The sequence below is a fragment of the Cucumis melo genome, chromosome 8 (genome assembly GCF_025177605.1).
Source record: "Cucumis melo cultivar AY chromosome 8, USDA_Cmelo_AY_1.0, whole genome shotgun sequence".
In the NCBI taxonomy this organism is placed as follows: Eukaryota; Viridiplantae; Streptophyta; class Magnoliopsida; order Cucurbitales; family Cucurbitaceae; genus Cucumis; species Cucumis melo.
The window spans coordinates 32,262,187-32,283,244 of NC_066864.1; the positions used below are offsets into that span (position 1 = coordinate 32,262,187).

At 35.6% G+C, this 21,058-nt stretch overlaps 2 protein-coding genes across 2 annotated transcripts; one reads left to right on the forward strand and one right to left on the reverse strand.

Annotated features, from left to right (window-relative positions):
- The first annotated feature begins 382 nt into the window (after positions 1-382).
- Positions 383-4,935, forward strand: LOC103491164 (zinc finger CCCH domain-containing protein 25-like). The gene is made up of 5 exons (XM_008450999.3): positions 383-792; positions 1,837-2,052; positions 3,078-3,187; positions 3,278-3,465; positions 3,763-4,935. Exons 2-5 carry the CDS (start codon positions 1,880-1,882, stop codon positions 4,477-4,479), a joined length of 1,188 nt encoding a protein of 395 aa, XP_008449221.1. The 5' UTR covers positions 383-792; positions 1,837-1,879; the 3' UTR covers positions 4,480-4,935.
- An 11,642-nt stretch (positions 4,936-16,577) lies between these two features.
- Positions 16,578-17,434, reverse strand: LOC127150745 (proliferating cell nuclear antigen-like). The gene is made up of 3 exons (XM_051089319.1): positions 17,221-17,434; positions 17,090-17,141; positions 16,578-16,987 (listed from the first exon to the last, which is right to left on the reverse strand). Exons 1-3 carry the CDS (start codon positions 17,268-17,270, stop codon positions 16,757-16,759), a joined length of 333 nt encoding a protein of 110 aa, XP_050945276.1. The 5' UTR covers positions 17,271-17,434; the 3' UTR covers positions 16,578-16,756.
- Positions 17,435-21,058: the final 3,624 nt, after the last annotated feature.

Consider the following 21,058-nt stretch of genomic DNA (forward strand, 5'->3'; position numbering starts at 1 on the left):
ATATTCGAACTCATTCAAATATTTTATTTTCTTATAATTTAATTTTGAATCATATTTATTTCTCTTATTTCTCTCTTTTTCAGTGGCCACTCACAACTTACGCCAGCCCTTTTTGTTCTTATTCCTTGATTTCAACAGTTGCTATTTTCGGTCACGGGCGAACCCGTGTGTAAGATCTTATTTTGTTCTCCTTTATTTTTTTATATATTTTAATATCTTCTAAATTATGAGAAGGAGTTGGAATACTTCTTGAATTATTTTTAATATGAGAAAAATAAGAACTAACTTAGTTGGGATGAGGACTTGAATTTTGTTAAAATTTTAAAAGAAAGAAAATAAAAGCAAAAGGTAACTTAACTATGAAGTGAAGGGCATAATTGTCTTTTAGTAAGATCTTTTATTAATAATAACTTTTTTAAGAAAAAGATATTTTCTCTTCTTCGTGAGCAAGTCGACATCCCCCTCCCCTCTCTCGAATTTTCTCAACGCCAGCCATCGCGCGCGCGCCGGCAAACTCCTACCCTCTCCGCACGTCAGCCGCGAAGCACGCCGGAAACGACGCAACTCACCGACTCCGACGACCCTCCTCCGACGTCCACCCCGCGAACGCTGCCGTTGTCCGACCCATCTTCACCGCCGCTCCAGCCAGATGTTGAACGCGGGCTTCGTCACGCCGTTGCAGTCCGCAAAAGTGCGCTGCCTGCTTCCTGCATTTGATTTGAGTCGCTCCTTTTTATCATAATACCGTTAGCGACTCTCGTTCTCGCCGGTTGTTGGATCTTGGAGTTTTGGGTAAGGATTTGCTTATTTTAGCGTATTTTAGTTGGGTTTGTTGAAGATTTTCGAATACCCGTTAAGTTTTGGCGTTGATTTTGCAAGACCCATTACATTTCGTCGTTAAATTTGGAGTCTTGGGAGATTTTAGCCGCTGTCCTGCCTTTAGGAAGCTCGGAATTGGTTTTTTTAGCACAACCTGGATAAAATTCTAAGCTTTATGAAGTGCGTATTGAATACCCATTTAATTCTAGTGCTAATATTGAATAGCCCATGATATTGGTAGCTAGAAGGTCGTTAGGGTGCCGTCCATTAGTTAAGACTACTTTGTTAAGTGTTTGATAAGATTTCATTCATAGTTGATTTTCCATGGAATTTTTGAACGATTGTTGAATTTTGGCTTCAAATTGGTGATACCTATTAAGTGTTTGGAGCAAAATCAATTTACCCATAATTTTGGATGCTAGACTCGAGTTTAGAAAGCCATTAGAGTGTTGTCCATTGAAGTTGTGGTTATTTGTAAGTCTTTGGTAGGATTTTGGGAAACTCTAGTAAGTTTTCTTGGAGTCTTTGAATACCCATCTAGTGTTGACATGAAATTTATGTTACCCATGTTGTTTTGTACGAGAGATTGAAGATTTGGAGAACTTGGAAGCATAGATCAATACATTTAAGGTTGTTTTAGACAAGTTTGGGTAAGTTCTTAAGTTATTGACTTGTTAGTTCAACGTTGAGGGTGTCAGTAGATCTAAATCTCTTAATTTATTAATATTGGGTTTAAGGGTGTATTTAAATGAGGGATCCTTTAAGTTTGACTCAAATCTAGATACACATTGGATTAAGAGTTTAAATTGGGAGTTTAAAGGTCCAAAGGTGGAACTTTAGCCTCAATCAAGACTTTCGGGGAATATTTCAATCCCAATCTTGGAAGTGAGGAACTCGAGTCCTTGAACCATAAAATAGCTTGTGTTGTCGTAATGAAGTGTTTTGAAAATTGTTATGTCGTCTTTCCTTTTGAAGACAATTGATGTGACCTTAATCTTTGTATCAATTTTGCCCCAGGGGAACAGGTATTTCGGTTTCGATTTTGATTTCCAACTTAGCTATGAATCCTTTAACCCTCGTCAAACGCATCCAGAAAATCAATTCTCAAGAGGCAGCGCTTGGGATTTCTGAGGAAGCTTCATGGCATGCCAAATACAAAGATTCCGCCTACGTTTTCGTCGGAGGCATTCCTTATGATCTCACTGAGGGTGATCTCCTTGCCGTCTTCGCCCAGTAAGTCCACAATTCTATCTATTTTCTCCCCCCTCGTTATTTTTATTTTGCTCTCTTGCAGCTCTTTTTCGTATTTACTTGATAGATTGTGTAGTTGGATAAGTTTAGATTGAGATGTTGTGCTAGATTTGTGTGTTTGACATTGAAATGAATTATTTCTCCCTTGGTCGTGGTCTTGTTGTTCCAGTAGCTTCTAAATTGGACTCTGCTGGTAGTGACGAAAATTTATGGGGTTCTGTGTAAGTAGAAGAATTTGTTTGTAGGTTGTTGTAAATCGTTTTTAGTCGACAATCCTAGTTACTTAGAATTGGTAACTTAAGAGGTGGAGTTGATGTTTCAAGTTGTGCAAATAGACTAATTGAGCTCATAGTTGTTACTCCAGTAGATTTTGTTGTTTCTTGTAGTGTCAGCTTTTCCTATTTTACAATTCATCTTCATTGTGACCTCGGAGGGGCAACCATATGAGAAGGGTTGGGATGTTTGAAGATACCTCTTTAGGTCCTAGGTTTATATCTCAGGTGGAAAACTCGGCTCCGATTGGTAATATTTGGTTTATTGTTTTTAGTTTTTGAAAATTAAGCGTAGACATCCATCACAATTTCATCTCTCCCCTTTGTGTTTTTAGATGTGATTAAGAATTCAATTCTTTCACTTAAAAAGTATGCAAATCATGGTAAGAAAATGAGAGCATATAGGCTTGGTTTTTGAAAACTAAAAACTAAATGGTTACAAAACAGGGCCTAAGGTACTCAAAACCTTTGTTTTCTCGCTGGAGCTAGCCTTGGTGTGGGGAAGGCCTCTTGGCAACTAGCAGGGTAGGTTCTATGCATGATGCTAGAAGAGCTCTTTGATATCTTGGTTTATGTGTGCGTGTGTAATCACATTTATTTCAATTAATAAAAGAATCCTTTTCTTCTTCCCTGCCTTTTCACCGTTTAGTTGTCTGTAAATGCACTTTTAAGGTTACATGTTCACTTGTGGGTCATTTGCGTTTTTTGAATATTGAAATATATTTGAACGTACAGGTACGGAGAGATTGTAGATGTCAATCTTATCAGAGACAAGGGTACGGGAAAATCAAAAGGCTATGCCTTTGTTGCATATGAAGACCAGAGAAGTACAAATCTTGCTGTAGGTTGTCTCCTTCTCCTCTCTCTAAACCGTTCATTGTTTGTTATATGGGACTGAATGCAGATCTCTAAGTAATGTTGTTTGTCGCTTTCAGATAATTTGAATGGTGCACAGATTCTAGGTCGAATTGTTAGGGTTGATCATGCGTCTAAATATAAAAAGAAGGAAGAGGAAGATGAAGAAGAACAACAAAAAAAGAGGGAAGCTCGGGGTGTTTGTCGTGCCTTTCAAAGGGGTGAATGTACTCGCGGAGCTGGATGCAAATTCTCCCATGATGAGCAGGTATGTGTGAGACCTTCTGTTATGTAAATTTTCTCTAGAAAGGATAGAAAGGGGTTTTGATCCCTGACAGTTTGTTAATAATGGGAAGAAGGGATGGTTTGATGTATAGCTAAGGAAGTTTGTTGTTTTTTGTAGGGGAAATATCTTCGTGTTTAGCTTTTACCTTTGATGTTACTAGCTAGTTATGTCTGAATTGAATAAAAGAAGTTTGAAGACTATTTTTTCTTCAGCATGCTTCGATTAGAGTTTTAGCTTTACTTTAAGAAATTTGATGCATGGAGATTGTTCGTGTTTTAGAGAGCTGCAGACACAGGCTGGGGGGTGGCAGAAGATGCAAGTTCAAAATGGGGGCATGACAAGTTTGACGGTAGAAAAAATGACAACAAAGAATTACGTGCAAAAGGAAGGAAAAATAGTGATAACTTAGGAAGACATCCAAGGGAAACTAGTGGGAGTCTGAGGCAGGAAAATAGACTGAAAGGTTGTGATGATAGTAAAGAATCAGAGCTCAAGTCAAGAGAGGATCATGGCGAGAAAGATGAGAAGAGATCGAGAAGATATGATCTTGATGGCAATCCTGATCCGAAGTCAGGAGATGATCATTATAAAAGGGAAGAGAAGAGATCTAGAAGGAACCACGATGATAACAGGAAAGACGAGAAAAGATCAAGAAAACATGACGATGATGATGAGATGAAATCTGAAGATGATCGCTATAGGAAGGAAGAAAATAGGTATAGAAGGAACCAAGACAATGAACTCCCACAGCATTCGAGAAGAGACTACAATACAAGGGAAGAAGACAGATCATCAAAAAGGCATGGCGACGGAGAGTATCCGCCAAAGCTGAGGGAAGATGATAAAAGAAGGGAAAGAGATATATCAGTAAGACATCGCTCAGAATCACATAGGAGGGAAAATCCAGATGAGAAGAGAGATTATTGGTCCTCTCAGGGTGGTAGAGATTCTTCATCACATTCTCATAGAGAAAGAAATGAGGACTGTCATAGATAAAATGAACGACTACACAACATATCATCATGGTTAGTCCTCTCGTGCTAAGTTCCAACATTATAGTAGAACATAATTTGGTTTTGTGATGGCCTGTTTTGTTTCCTTGTATTGTATTGGCAACCTTTTTTTGGCCACTCACTATTTGTACTATCAAAATAGGTAGTAACTCTTTGATGCGGAAATCTCTGAGTAGAAAAGGTAAAGTACATGCTTAGGAGAATAAAATATAGGAATTAATTTTCTACAAGTTTCCTTGACGCTCAAATGTTGTAGGTCAGGTGGGTTGTCCCAATAGATTAGCTGAGATGCGTGTAAGCTAGCATTTTATGAATATTAGAAAAAAGAAGAAAAAAAGGTTTATGCTTGTGAGTGATGGTGGAGGATTGTATATTGATCATTTGAATATTCTTAATTTCTTCTTATCCAATTGGTATAACCATTCAAGTTGCAATTAAATGTTGGTGGTAATCTTTTGGTTTCACTCACAAAAGAGAGTTATTCTTCAATTCCATTCGTTTTTCGATTCCTAACCTCTTTTTTTCTTTGTATAAAGAAAAAAAAGATCTTCCGTCTCAAAATTCAATGACTACATAAATTAAATTGTTTTTCAGAAGTACAGGATAGTAATCAGACAATTCCTATGTTATGGATATTTTATATTTCCAAGACCAACCATTATGAATACGGATTTGATTTTTCTACAACAAACATATTCAGGTGGGAACCTAATTAAGTTTTGTCAATTTGTTAGATTAAGTTACAAAAACCCTTACCAAAATTTAATACAATGATTGAGTTATTGAGTTCTGAGGGTTGTCATCTTTAGGTTGTGGGATATGAAGACCATTTATTGGATGACTATTTTGAATGATCGCTGGTGTAAATAGTGTTGAAAACATTATTATATGTCATTGTTCTTTTTTCTTGTGTGGTAACATCAACTCTGTTTACGTTGTGATATGCTTTGGTGTAAGCAAAATGTAATGTTATATTTCTTATATTTTTACTATATTAATTTTTCTTTTTTGATATTACTGGACAACATGCCTAATCCAACAACCAATCGAGTGTTGGATTAAACTGACAGACTCGAAAAATTGTGGTATTTTTAAACAAAAGAGTTCAAGATTTTACCATCCAACCAAAATGATTTCGTTCATGAAACCTTGCTTTTAGCGGCGGATTCATCCAGTCCAATTTTCACGATCAATTGAGAGTAAAATTGAAGGCCAAATCTGGTTTCTTGATTGTTCTTCTTTCATATTTTATATACATATTTACAATAATCGGTTTCTAGTCGCAATGTGATTCATCATATAATCCCAAAGTTTTTGTTTTGTCTTCTATCAATGCGTTAGCATGATACTAGAATGATAACTGTTTTTTTTTTTTTATTTTTGTAGTAATTTGGAATTATGATCAAGATTCCAATAGTAGTATTTTATAGTGGACAATGAGATGATACAAATAATTACTTGAATTACAAGACTACGAGCGTATTGGTTGATATAACGATGTGTTTTGAAAATTTAGTGAGCTTGATATTAAGGGAAATTCGATTGGATGCATCTTCTTATGCAATACAATTGTCAATCTTATTGGATTATGGTATCAGTGATATTCAAATTGTGGTTGAAATTCATGAAGATAAAGAGTTGTTTGGTCTCTAAGTTTAGCTAAAAGGTAAATTACAAGACGTCCACAAGTTTTGCATGTTATTGCACATGTTTCTAAAATGGATTTAAAATGGTCATTTGGGGGTGTTAATAGCGGGATAGATAATTTGCTTTCTCTGCTAACTTCTTCAATTATCGATGATTTTCAAATTCTTACGGATATTCATGTTAGTAGTCTGTCTTCTCTATTTGATTTGAAATAAAAGGATATGTTTGCTAGCAAGGAACTACTATCAAAGTCATTTTACTACATAAGGGCGAGGAATTATGGCGAACAAGGAAGTATATTGCTAATCACGATTACTCCATGAACGTTATCCAAACTGCTCATGGACAACCATTTTCATCATTGATTAGTGATTTGTCTTTGATATGTATATGTGTGTATATGTATATATTTATTTCAGGTACATTCACGACTTATGAAACTAAGAGACAATTTTAAGTACTGTTTTATGGCTATTGGAGCATGCACTGAAGGATATGGAAATATTGTAGGCTCAACATATCAGATGACGGCACATTTTTTAAATCTAAATATGGTGGAACTCTTTTGACAACCTCAACAATTGATGGTAATAATCAAATTTTCTCATTGACCTTAGATTCTGAAAAATGATGTATCATGAAGATGGTTTTTTTTTAGAATATAAAGAAAAGTTTAGAGATCGAGAAGGTTTAGTTGTAATATCTCATCGACATTTAAGTATTCTGAAAAGTGTTCATGATGTTTTTCCAAATGTTGAATATTGTGTTTGCTTGCAACACCTAAAAAGTTTGAAGCTATCATATAAGGACCCTATAATTGATACGCTCTTTTTAAGATGCAAAAAAGCATATACATTTGTTGATTTTGAGACTAATATGAGATGGATGGAGTCTATGTATACGAGACTATCTTAGTAAGATTGGTTTCGAAAAGTGGGTTCGAGCATATTGTAGAAGGAAAAGATATCTAATGATGATAACAAACATTTCAGAAAGCTTAAATGCAATTTCTAAAAGAATCTAGAGATTTGCATGTTGCAACATTTGATTCTATCAAACAAATACTTCAAAATTAGTTTTATGATCGGAGAAAAGTTTCATGTTGTATGAGAACTATTTTAACTAGTTGAGCCGAGGGAGAATTACGAATACAACATCAAAACTCAAGAAGTTTCACAGGAAGTTTTTGTGTTTTAATATTTATTTATTTAAGTAGTAGGTAATATAACAAGACCTATCAATGATAGACTTTATCACCGATATAGAAAACGTTGACCTTTGAAGTAGGTCAATTTGAGCATTGGGCCAACCTTATGCTTTCATGCTCAATTAAGTTCTAGGTTGTTATTTTTTATCTTCCCTTTTGCTATAAATTTTATTACACTATTAAATCAAAATCTACTCGTAACAAATATCATCCAAGAATAATTGTTAGAAAATAGCTTTAGCTTGTATTTACCATTAGAAAAATATGTGCATTTAGTTCAATATTTTCACAAGCCTATAGATTCAATATTGACAAATGTCACACCCCCTCCCGGACTACCTGCTACCTTAGACCGAAAGATGGCGTGAAGCCGACAAACAACGCTTTTCTGTACCTGTATCTGTCGACTCTGCTTAAAACTTTCATGTGATGAACTTGCCAATCTAGTATATAAACTATTGTACATGCCACAAAACACAGCGGATCCTACGCTAGTCAAACACAGCTAGTCAAACACATACATGAAGTGTACCTCAAAATTTACCGATTTCACGAGTAAACCTAAAGACACCTTAATCAAAATATACCCAACAAAATTTACACAACTACAACTCCTAAAGCTTATACAAACTGTGGAGTGTCTATAACATACAAGGGTGTGAATACATCACAACACAACAGACTTTATGCCCAACTCAAAACACGTACTGGCAATCGATAATGAAGCTTCCGCAGACTAAGGCAGTCTATCAGGCACCGGGAAGTCGATCTCTACCTGGAAAATGGGTAAAACATTTTGGAAAGGGTGAGCTATGAAGCTCAGTGAGTGACTCAGTTTAAAACTATGAATTTAAAGATAAGAGCACGTGAAAACTTTACACATATAAATCTGTTTATACAAGTCGTAAATGTAAATGTGTAATAGTAAGAATAGCTTCCTTAAATACTCAGCATGTTCATCATTGAAATCTAGCAAGGCATATCAAGTATATCAAAGCATTTTAACTAACATGACGAATCTACGTTGTGTAGGGTACACCTAGTACAACAACGTTTACAAGCACTACGATGTAGTGGGGCCCGCCCAGCACTCCCATCGTCTTTGTCGTAGTGGGGCCCGCCCAGCACTCACGACAGCATCGTTGTTACGGAGTACACTCAACGTCAACAACGAAATCTAACCAGTGTGCACACGGTAATCTCTAGCCTCAGGCTCAAGATCTCAGTCATGTAGTTAATGAAAATTTCATAAATCATCATAAAATATTAAAACATGCCTGCTTATAAATTTTACACAAAGCTCGAACTTTACTCAGCTCTTTCGTGGAAAATTGTAGTTCTTAAAACAAAACTTCATACTAATTCATTCTTTGCTTAAAATATTGTGGTTTAAATACTTTCCAAACATTTAATATCTACGTGCTAGTATAAATTTCTTTAAGAAATCTAGTCTCCAAATGTATACTTGAAAATAGTCATGAAATTCAAATACCTTTCGTGGCTTCGTAAATAAACATTTATCGCATTCAATCATAATAACAGTTATGGAAAATATTTCAAAGTTGGTTTTGTCACTCACAGTCTTGGGCTAGATCCTTGGTCTATAAGCTCGGTTTAATTCTTCTCGGCCTGCCAACAACCCAACCGAGTATTAAAACCTTAAACATTCTGGTTTCCTAAAGATATACATAACATGTCGCACCAAAGATGACGCTCACGAAAACAAAGCTTAAGAAATAAAATCCTATTTCAACAATTCTCTAAAATTTCCAGATTTCTAACATAAACTTCAAAGAACTATAACTTTCTCAATACTTAACCAAAATGAGTGTTCTTTATATCAAACTCTTCATTTTGCGATCCTCTAAAACTTACCTGAAGACATATAAATCTGATTCCCCGTGCATAAACACATATAACCCTCAAAACAGAACCACTTCCAGAATCGCGCGCACACGACCTCTTTAACTTGTTCCTACAATTTAACCAATGTTTAGTCGTTTTTGGTTTACAATTTCTTCATGAAAGTTGTAGTAAACTGAATACTCTTTCCAACCATACCAAATAGAAATTCTAACTCCACCGATACACTCTGAAATACAAGAAAAACCAGAGACCTCCTGATTTCGAGTGAAAACCAACTGCCCTGTTTTCTTCATCAAAAAGCACCAAATGAAAATCCGAATTTGCTCCAACGTTCTTCATAAAGTTTGTTTAAAAATGAGTTAACTTTCAGTAAATGTAAATCTCACCTCTTAATTCCTTTTGAAGAGTTCAAACCGAATTAAAAACCAGTGATGTGCAGAATGAACTAAAATTCAGCCATTGATACACTTTGCTTGAGTTCTCCTCCTCTTCTTCAACCTAAAAATTCTAGTAAAATTTCTCTTCTTCTTCCAAACTCTCTCTTAGAAGTTCTCTGCAAATTGAAGAAGGAAAAAGAAAAAAAAAAAATAAAGAGAACTTGGATGTCTTCAAACTTGGCGGTGAAGGGAAGAGAAGAAGAAGAAGAAAAGAGAAAATGAACTTTTCTTCTCCTTTTCTTCTTTTTGTCCTTTCTTTTCTTTATTTTCTTCAATTAATTTAATAAAACTATTTAATATATAAATATATATATTTATATTTACACTTAATTTCCATTTTTTTTTCTTTTTTTTTTCCACATTTAAAGAAATTAAACCAAGAAAATATCGGGTTTACAACTTACCTTCCCTTTAGAAAATTTCGTCCTCGAAATTTAGAATGTCCTTAACTGAAAAGTATCGGATAGCTCTTCTTCATCTGATATTCTGGTTCCCAAGTTGCCTCCTCCGCTCCATGATGTCTCCACAAAACTTTTATGAGTGGAATCGTTTTGTTTCTCAAAACTTGTTCCTTTCTGTCGAGAATCTGAACTGGTTCTTCAACATAACTCAAATCTTCTTTTAATTCAACTGGTTGATCTTGCAACACATGCGATGGATCTGGTATATATTTTCTTAACATGGATACATGGAAAACATCATGTATTCGTGCAAGTTCTATTGGCAACTCAAGTCTATACGCTGCTGGTCCCACTCGTTCCGTTATCTGATATGGCCCAATATATCTAGGACTTAACTTACCTTTTCTTCCGAAACGAATAACACCTCGCCATGGAGATAATTTCAAGAAAACTTGATCTCCAACTTGGAATTCTAGGTTTCTTCGTCGTTTATCCGCATAACTTTTCTGTCGATCTTGGGCTTTCCTCAAATTTTCTCTGATCAACTTAATATTGTTTGTCGTAATCTGAACCAACTCAGGACCTACTAACTTCCGCTCTCCCACTTCATTCCAGCACACAGGAGTTCTGCATGGTCTCCCGTATAAGGCTTCATATGGTGCCATACCGATACTAGACTGATAGTTATTATTATAAGCAAACTCCATAAGTGGCAAGTGGGTATCCCAACTTCCTTTAAGTTGTAGGACACATGCTCTCAACATGTCCTCTAAAGTTTGGATGGTCCTCTCGAACTGACCATCTGTTTGGGGATGAAATGATGTACTAAACTTTAGCCCTGTTCCCATTGCTTTCTGTAAACTAGGCCAAAATTTAGAAGTAAACCTCGGATCCCTATCTGAAACTATGGACACTGGTACTCCATACTGACTCACAATCTTATCAACATATAATCTCGCTAGATGGTCTAACGTAGATGTCATTTTAATCGGTATAAATTGTGTCGTCTTGGTGAGTTTGTCTACTATTACCCATATACCATCATGTCCACTGGATGTACGAGGTAATCCAAATAGAAAATCCATAGTAATATGCTCCCATTTCCATTCTGGCACTGGCAAAGGATTAAGAAATCCTCCTGGCCTCTGTCTTACTGGTTTAACCTGTTGAAAAATCAAACATCTATCAACATATTCAGCTATCTCTTGCTTCATTCCAGACCACCAATAAGTCTTCTTTAAAGTTCTGTACATCTTGGTGCTACCTGGATGCATAGCGTAAGCTGAACTGTGAGCTTCTTCTAGAATAGCATTCTTAAGCTCACTGATATTCGGAACACATAATCTTCCTTGTTTAACAATGGCTCCATCTGTTCTCAGCTTAAACTCCACCTCTAAGCCTTTCTTGGATTTCTCAAACTTCTTCTGTAAATTACTGTCTTCTGACTGTCTTCTTACAATCTCAGTTTGCTCCATGGGAATTAAGGTAGAGCGGTTAGCTCTAAGAAGAAACTGGAAAGTAAATAATTGAACGTCAAGTTAGCTTAAAGGGAACTAGTGGAGTATGGTCTAGGTAAGGGTAGAAGTGAGTCCAATTATTATTAATACGTGAGTAGACATTTAGTATCATGCATTTGAGTTAAGTATTTATAGTATGTCTAATGTGTTGACATATTATAGGAGTCATGCCACCACGTACTGGTAGACGACGCCGGCAGAATCAGGACGGGATGCAAGGTCCTACCCAAGGTCCATCTGTAGGGGAATCTAGTACCCTAGGAGTTCGAGGTGGTGCAGGAAACGAGCAGTTTGCGAGAACAACACAGGAAATAGGAAGGCCAGATAGAGCAGAGCCTAGTGATCCAGAAAAGGCATACGGAATTGAACGGCTGAAGAAGTTAGGGGCTACAGTGTTTGAAGGTTCCACAGATCCAGCTGATGCAGAGAACTGGTTGAATATGCTTGAAAAGTGTTTTGATGTGATGAATTGTCCTGAGGAGCGAAAGGTTAGATTGGCCACATTTTTGTTGCAAAAAGAGGCTGAAGGATGGTGGAAATCTATATTAGCAAGACGCAGTGATGCACGTGCTTTAGACTGGCAGACTTTTAGAGGCATATTCGAAGATAAGTATTATCCCAGCTCATACTGCGAAGCCAAGAGGGATGAATTTCTGGGGTTGAAACAAGGATCATTTTCAGTGGCTGAGTATGAGAGGAAGTATACCGAGCTTTCACGGTATGCTGACGTTATTATAGCCTCTGAGAGTGACAGGTGCCGAAGGTTTGAAAGAGGGTTGCGTTTTGAAATACGTACCCCAGTTACAGCCATTGCTAAGTGGACGAATTTCTCTCAGTTAGTGGAGACTGCCCTTCGTGTGGAGCAGAGTATAACAGAAGAGAAATCGGCAGTGGAGCTTAGTCGTGGGACTTCAACAGCTAGTGGATTTAGAGGCCGTGAGCAGCGGAGGTTCACGCCTGGGATAAATATTTCAAGCCGTCAAGATTTTAAGAATCGCTCTGGAGGCCAAGCATCGAGGAACGTGAGTTATGGTAGTGTTTTTCAGAGACAGAGCCAGAGAATACCTAGTCAACCCATTAGATCAACAGTAAGATCGCAACCAGGTCAGGAGTCCATTGCTAGTACCGTCAGGCGAATACCATGCACGAGTTGTGGCAGGAACCATCGGGGTCAGTGTTTGGTAGGTGCCGGTGTATGTTACCGGTGCGGACAGCCAGGACATTTCAAGAAAGATTGTCCGCAGTTGAACATGACAGTTCAGAGAGATCAGGGAGTTGGGTCCCAGACAATTGAGCAATCGAGAGTTTCAGTGGTTCCAACAGAGGGCACCAGTGGTGCAAGGCAAAAGGGAGTTGAATTAAAATTGTCATTACATCATGAAAATTTGAATTAAAAATAAAGAAAAAAATAATAAAATGATATTGTCCAAAACATAATTTACGGTGAAAATGTAAAACTAACATAAAAGTACAGTAATAGTTGCAAGTATACCTTCAAACATTTCGATGTAAAAATGGAGCTTTCAAACATATACAATTAATGTTTCAATTTTTACCTTTGAGAGTCTAATTCATGTGAGTATTATAAGTTTAAGGATCCAATTTTAATACTATATATTTAAACAGTTGATTACAATTACGAATGTACTTTAAAGGTTGTTTTTGCAATTTATCCTAAGTAAAATGTTTGTTTATTAATTTAAATGATTTTTTTTATCAGAAATCTCTATGAATAATTCTCTCTATTTAAAGTTATTCTTAAAATATTTCGGTGTTGTTCTAGAGAAACATTTAATTTTAAGATTTTAAAATTTAAAAATATTACGCCAAAATATATTATTTAGGGCATGTTTGACCCAATGGTTGGAGTGGAGTCCACGTTTCTCGCTGCTTAAGAAAAACCAAGAATTAGGGTTATTCTAATCTTCTCCTATTCATCACTCCATCATTTTCCTGTTCATTACTCCCCATTTTCCACAATTCACCACTCCAATTTCTTCTTCTTTTTTTTTCACCGTCCGTTTTTTCTTCTTCTCTAACTTTCTCCTCTCTTTTTTTTCGTCTTCTCACTACAAGAAATTTGACCTTTAATGTCGGTTTAAAACCGACATTAAAGGGCTTTAATGTCACTTGACAACCGACATCTTTGCGAGCGTTATTAAAGGCCTTTAATGTCGGTTGGACTTTAATGTCGGTTTAAAAACGACATTAAAGGCCTCTTTAATGTCGGTTTTTAATGTCGGTTTAAAAACGACATTAAAGGCCTTTAATGTCGGTTTTCAACCGACATCTTTGATAGTGTTATTGAAGCCCTTTAATGTCGGTTTGGCTTTAATGTCGGTTTTAAACCGACATCTTTGATAGTGTTATTGAAGCCCTTTAATGTCGATTGGGCTATGATGTCGTTTTAAAACCGACATTAAAGAGGCCAATAATGTCAGTTTAAAACCGACATCAAAGGCTTGTTTTTGTCCATTTTTAGAAATTTATATTTATTTAATTGTTGTATTATTGTCCATTTTTTATAAACCAACATTGAATCCATATTGATAAATATTTTTTTCTCGCTCCAACAAATGAATATTATTTTAGAAACTACAATATTTATCTTTTACAAATACACAAAATGAAAACTTAATATTGTGTTTATATACACATTCTACAATAGTACATGAAACAAGATCCTAATACAAATAAGAAATCCTAAACGTCTTCTCAGTCTTCAACCTTCAACGATCGCCTGGCTATCTAAACAATCGCTTAGCTTTCAATCTGATGACTTCAATCATTCTACAAGCAATATCAAAATAAACCATTTAATCTGATATCATCTCCATTATTGCAAACAAACATGTCAAGCATAGTAATAAGCAGTTCTATAGCCTGTGGGGACTTATAGGAGAAAGAAAGTGTCCCCTGAAAAGGGAGGAATTAATAGCCAAAATCATTGACTTTCATTTACACCACATATAATACACACAGAAAGTTCAAAGGGTCTCCCAATCAAGTTCAAAACACAATGTCATTTATAATACAACCAGTTATGTCCACAAGTTCTTCACTATTTAACTAACCATCAGCATATGTTGCAAAAACTGTAGGTCTATAATACAACCAGCCAAAGTCAAATGTTCCATTGTTGAGTTTGGTCTATAATCCAAACTGTAGGTTTCATTTGAGGACAATCTAAACTATAGGTGTAAAAGCACTAAACTATAGATTTAATCATAATAAGTCAAAAACCATTAAGATGTAAAAGCAAAAGACAAAAGGTTTAGTGACAAACCTGAGCCACTGAGACCTGTGAACCTTGTTACAATATGCATTTGCCGAGGAAGTGAGGTCTTGAGCACCATTTATGCCAACAAAAATTGATTACATAAAGAAGAAGAAGAAGAAAATTAAAAGGCCTTCAAGTACTCATTTGTAGTGAAAATGTGTCATTCATCATCACTAGAACTATTTCCCCTTCTGTCACACTATTTCGAATTAATATACATTTGGTACTAAATAGGGGAACCTAAATAAGCTTGTAAAACTCAATGCAACTTGAAAGCAAACAAGGATGAACAAGATTATATTCCGGAATTATGTTTTTTTTTTTACATTCTCTTTTCGTTGCCATTATGTCTAAAAAAATATATATAAATGCAAAGTAATCAAGACTGACTTCCGAACAAATCAACTCAAACCAAACCCAGTTTTAGTTTCTGCCAAGCATCTATAGGAATCTCAGTTAAGGGTACTATAAATAATAATAATAACAATAAAAAATAAATTGATTACCTTTTTTACTCAGCAAGATCATCTAACAAAAGCTCAATTAACATGTTAACATATTTTAGTATTTTCAGCACTACGAACCTACTTCCGCAGCTCTAGCAATTAATCCTACTTCCTAGTGAATGTTACCCATTTCTTTTCACATAGCAGCAGAGCATTTCTCCTTCCTTTTTCATCAATTCTACAGTGCCCCGTTCTTCAAATTATAAGTGTTGAAACCCAATTCATGAACTACAAAGCAAAGGTAACCCAAGAAGATACAATACTATGAATGCACGAAGATGAGGCAATTCATACCAGTGGAACCTAAACCTCTTGATGCAGAAAAAGGGAACTATACCATAAACACAAAGGGAACTATACCTACTTATTTTATATCAAATTTAACAAACACTTCAGAGAATACTACAAAGAATTGAAAACTTCAGTGATTGAAAGTTTACTTCACACTTCAAAGAATGAAAATGACCTTATGCAAGAAATACGGAGAGAGCTCAATATTGGAAGATATGAAATATAGAAAAATTATTAGACAAAAATGCATTTGAAGTAAACGAATCTATTAATTTATAACTATACGTTAAAAAATCTTATCATCAAATTAAAACCCATCAATAAATGATATCATACTTTTAAAGACTAAGAAACCCATGCCAGTTGCAACTCCACAACTGATAAGTGGATGTGATGCAGCAACAAGAATACCATCTGCAGAAAAAATTCAAAATAGTTTTCAGTTATTTAAATATTCGATGGTTAAAAAAAAGAAAAGAAAAGAACGAAGGAAGGTAAAATCAATTTTCCATCGCAATGATAAATGAGGTACAAACCTCTAATTTTTCCAAATACTAAATTCTCATAAGCAGCAAGTTCGGACTTTGCCTCCCAAAAGGATTCCTAGAGGCATGTTTTCAATGCATAAAATGATAAGTTTAGAGCATAATGTTCAATAAAAGAAAAAAAAACAGAGGAGTAAAGAAAAGTAAGCAATCAGAGGATGAGGTACTATCAAATGAGATCTTCATTATAAAGAGTATGAATCATTTAGTTTAGCAAGAACACAAAATAAAATAATATAAATCACAACTATTTATTGTGGGACACGAGCTTTCAATGATTAGAACATGTAACTATTTATTGTGGGACACGAGCTTTCAATGATTAGAACATGTAAACGCCATCAGGCCGAAATAAATCAAATGATGATAAGATAAGAGGGGGAAAGAATGAAAATTTTAAGCTTGGAAACAGAGTACATATTGGACTATAAAAACTCCTAAACTACAACTCACAACTGCTATACTACAGAATAAAAAGAAAAAAAAAAAAGAAAAAAAAAAAAGAAAAAATAAAGTTAGGAAATATTCTAAACGGATTTTATAGAACAAATGACTAAATATATTTAGGCTTGAGGCTTTGTCTCATCCTCATCTTCTTCTATTTTGGGAGCCAAGTAAAACCTTACATATCCCATCTCTGCTATTTTGTATTCGACAACAACAGGTAGGTCAGAGGACAAGCTGATGGTGACCGTGTTTGAAAGGGGCGTTGCCTTAGTGAAGGAATTCATATACCTTAAAGCAAACGTCAAAGAAACCGGCTCATTCATCTCTATAGCTGTTGCTTCTTCAGGCTGCATTGCCCAGAATTGGGAAACCAAAAATCAATATTCAGGATGAAAAAACAGATTAAGTAAAGCAAATTAGAACCCTGTAATGTTAACACGGATGCAGACCTTGTCTACAGTGGTATTCTGCCTGCAAACAATATTGGCAGATAGCTTGCATCTGAAATTCCAAAAATATTTTAGTAAGATAATGTACATCCATTGTTCTTGTTTGTTTGCTCACCAGAATATTAGGTCACCGGAATAACAGTCGCGGCCACAGTCTCCTCTTCGTCACGGCGGCCAGCATGACTAGAACCCACTCCTCCACGGCTATGAATAGCTTGGTGACTGGAACCCGCTTCCCCTCTTCGCCACGACAGCCAACACGACGGCGTCCACAGCCACGATCGCTACTACGACCTCTGTCACCGAAGCCTCTGCCAAAGCCGCCGCGATCTCCTCCTCATTCAGCCATGATTAGTGTCATTGAAGAAGCTACAATGAAAATGATAATGAGGAGTTTGAGAGTGTATGAGCTTGAAAAAAACCCTAAAGAAGGCATTTATAGGTAGGGGTTATTGGGAGTTAGGTTTGATGGGATAGTTTGTGGGGTGTTTGGATATAGGTTTAGAATGTACCTTTAATGTCGGTTTGTAAAAGATGGAGTCTTTAATGTTGGTTTTAAACCGACATTAAAGCTTCATCTTTGATGTCGGTTTAAAACCGACATTAAAGATCCGTATTTTAAAAACCGACATTAAAGATCCGTGTTCATTTTTTTCAACCGACATTATAGGTCATATTTCTTCTAGTGTCTCTTCTTCTCAAACTTTCTCTTCTCTTTTTTATTTGTGTTGTTTTCTCTTCTTCTCCCGCTTTCTCCTCTCTTTTTTTTCGTCGTGCGTCTTCTCTTCTTCTCCAACTTTCTTCTTTTTTTCGTTGTTCGTCTTCTCGTCTTTTTTTTTTTTGTCGTTCATCTTCTCTATGGATGTGAATGGAATCTGATGTATTGGCGACTGGTTGGTTTTCTTTCTCATGTTTGCTATATTCTTTCTCTATTTTGTTTTCTTGTTGGAATTTGTGTCATAAAACTTTTACTTTGTTATTTGATTCAATAAAATTTATTATTGAATGCTATAATCTTAAAACCAATAAATTAAGGTCCTAAGACTATTTTACTGAGTTTGTCAAATAAACTTGAACTTTATGTGAGACATAAACATGGATTAAGTTCAAGTTAATAGCCCAAATAGTCTATAGTGTATGAATAAGGTTGGGCGCCTTATTCAGAATAAACCCTATGGATGCGGCCCGCTCCGTAGTTAGTACAAACGATGTAATCCTGAATTGTTCATGTAGATACATGGGAGTGGGGGCGTTCTACGTAAATGGTTTAAATAAGACTAGAACCACGAAGTAATCACTTTTAGTTATAATACCGTAAACTATAAACTGACTATTTCAATTATGATGACCTAGGTAACTTGATCTTAATCCTGAGCTAACTATGAACTTCTGTTCATTCGGTAGTATCCTTAGATCTGCATAGGTGAGAGCAGCTCATCATCGCTGGCCCAATAAATCTCCCATTTCAGGGGTAAGACCAAGTGGATAGCTAGGGACATAGGATGCAAGATGGAATTCACTCCTACCCACTTCTGGGATAGTAGACGGGTTGTTCCCTTAAGGACTGAATCCAAGTCTTGAACAAGACGACCCACCTTCTCATTGGTCCGAGAAGGATTCTAGTTTAAAGATTGGACCTTAAACTAATTGTTCAATAATGGATCAGTGGGTCTTAAGGAGCAAGATGTAATATCGGGGGTAAAACGGTATTTTGACCCAGCCAAGATTACGAACAACCTATGAAGATCGACTTACCCATCATGGTTATATCAGGTGGACAGAAATATATCTATAGTGAGGGGAGTGCAACTAAGAGTTTTTAGTGGAATGACTCTTTAGTTAACGAATGTTGATTAAGCTTGGTCTAAAAGAGTTTAGCTAGTTAATCTAGAATCGTTGGAGCCCATGATCTATAGGTTCATTAGGTTCCCCTACTAGCTCATATGGATTCAACTAAGAACAAGTATGTTGAAGTAACTCGACTTGTTCGAATTAAGAAAAAAGAGAGAAACCAACAAATATATAAGATATAGGTCGGTAGAAATAAACTTTAAGCTTTTTGTTTAAACATGATTTAAATAAGATTTCAATAAATATGAATATAGATTCATATTTAAAAGCTTGAAAAGTTTTGAAATGGTCAAAGTTGTAAAGTCAACATGTTGATTTTAACTTTGAACTTTGACCGGGTTTATCTTCAAATATGATTTGAATTTTAGAAAAATGAATTTGAATTCATACTCGTGGTTAGAATTAGTCAAGACGGAAAAATTAGTAAAAAGTCAAAAAGTTGACTTTTGACTAAGTAAAGTCAAAGTTTGACTTTGACTTAATTGGTCAAATGACCAAAATGCCCCTTTGATTAATTACTTAATTACTAAATGTTAGTGGGCGATGTGGCAGCCGATTGTGAATTAAAGGCCACTAATTTCACTAAAGAGTTAATGAAATTAATTAGGTGTTGATAATATATGAAATAATTTACATGCATTTTGCATGTAAATTTCATATAAAACTTCTCATTACAGAATGAGAAAACAATGAGGTTTTTCAGAAAAAAAAACACCTAAACGATACATCGCTCTCCATCTCTCTCTAAATTTTACTTCACCAAACCGAGTCCCACAACTCCGTTCTTGGTCCAGAACTATAAAAGGTAAGTTCTTGGTTTACCTTTTTGGCTTCTCGCTTAAGACCATCGCATAGCATGAGCTTGTTAACTTCTAAATCGTTTAGATGCATATAGAGTAAAGCTTGATTCTATACCTTCCGCTGCAGCATGCCTCTAATATTTTTTCCATCAATTCTAACTTTTCTTTTTACTTCTCTAATGATAGCGCATTGGTCGGTGTGGTTTTCAATTTCTTGATAATGCTGTTGATTTTTCTCTTTTCCCTTATTTTCGTTGGTGGAACTTTGATGAAAAGTTTAAATTGGGGTGGAGATCAATTTTTTGTTTTTAGTTTGAAGCGGATTGTTATTTTTCTTTTTTTGGAATGTGGATTGTAAAATGTTTCCACTTGGTTGATGTGGCTACTCTGTGCTTTCTATTTTGTTTCCATGAATTGGGAATTAGAGATGCATGTATTATTTTATCATTGATGCCAAGTAAGATTCTTGTTGGAATTTATGTCCTAAAACTCGTACTTTGTTATTTGATTCAATAAAATTTATTATTGAATGTTATAATCTTAAAACAAATAAATTAAGGTCCCGAGGCTATTTTACTAAGTTTGTCAATACACTTGAACTTTATGTAGAGACATAAACATGGATTAAGTTCGAGTTAATAGCCCAAACAGTCTATAGTGTATGAATAAGGTTGGGCGCCTTATTCTGGAAAAACACTATGGACGTGACCTGCTCCGTATTTAGTACAAACGATGTAATCCTCAATCGTTCATGTAGAGACATGGGAGTGGGGGCGTCCTATGTAAATGGTTTGCACAAGACTGGAACCACAAAATAGTCACTTTTAGTTATAACGCCGTAAACTATAAACTGACTATTTTAATTATAATAACCTAGGTAACTTGATCTTAATCCTGAGCTAACTATGAACTTATGTTCATTCGGTAGTATCCTTAGATCTGCATAGGTGAGGGCAGCTCATCATCGCTGGTCCAATAAGCCTCCCATTTCAGGGATAAGACCGAGTGGATAGCTAGGAACATAGGGTGCAAGACGGAATTCACTCCTACCCACTTCTTGTTGGGTTTTATGTCCTAAAACTCGTAGATAGTAAATATAATCAATTGACTGTCATTAATAAAGTGTTTTATTATTATAATTTCAATACGTGTTATTGATTATATTATTAGTTTTGTCTTAATAACCTAAATCCAATAAACTAACATCCTAAGTTGTTTGATGAGTCTTGAACAGTATGTAAAGACATACGGGGATCAATGTTCAAGATCTACGGGGATCAATGTTCAAGATCAGCTTAAAGAGTCTATAGTATAGGGT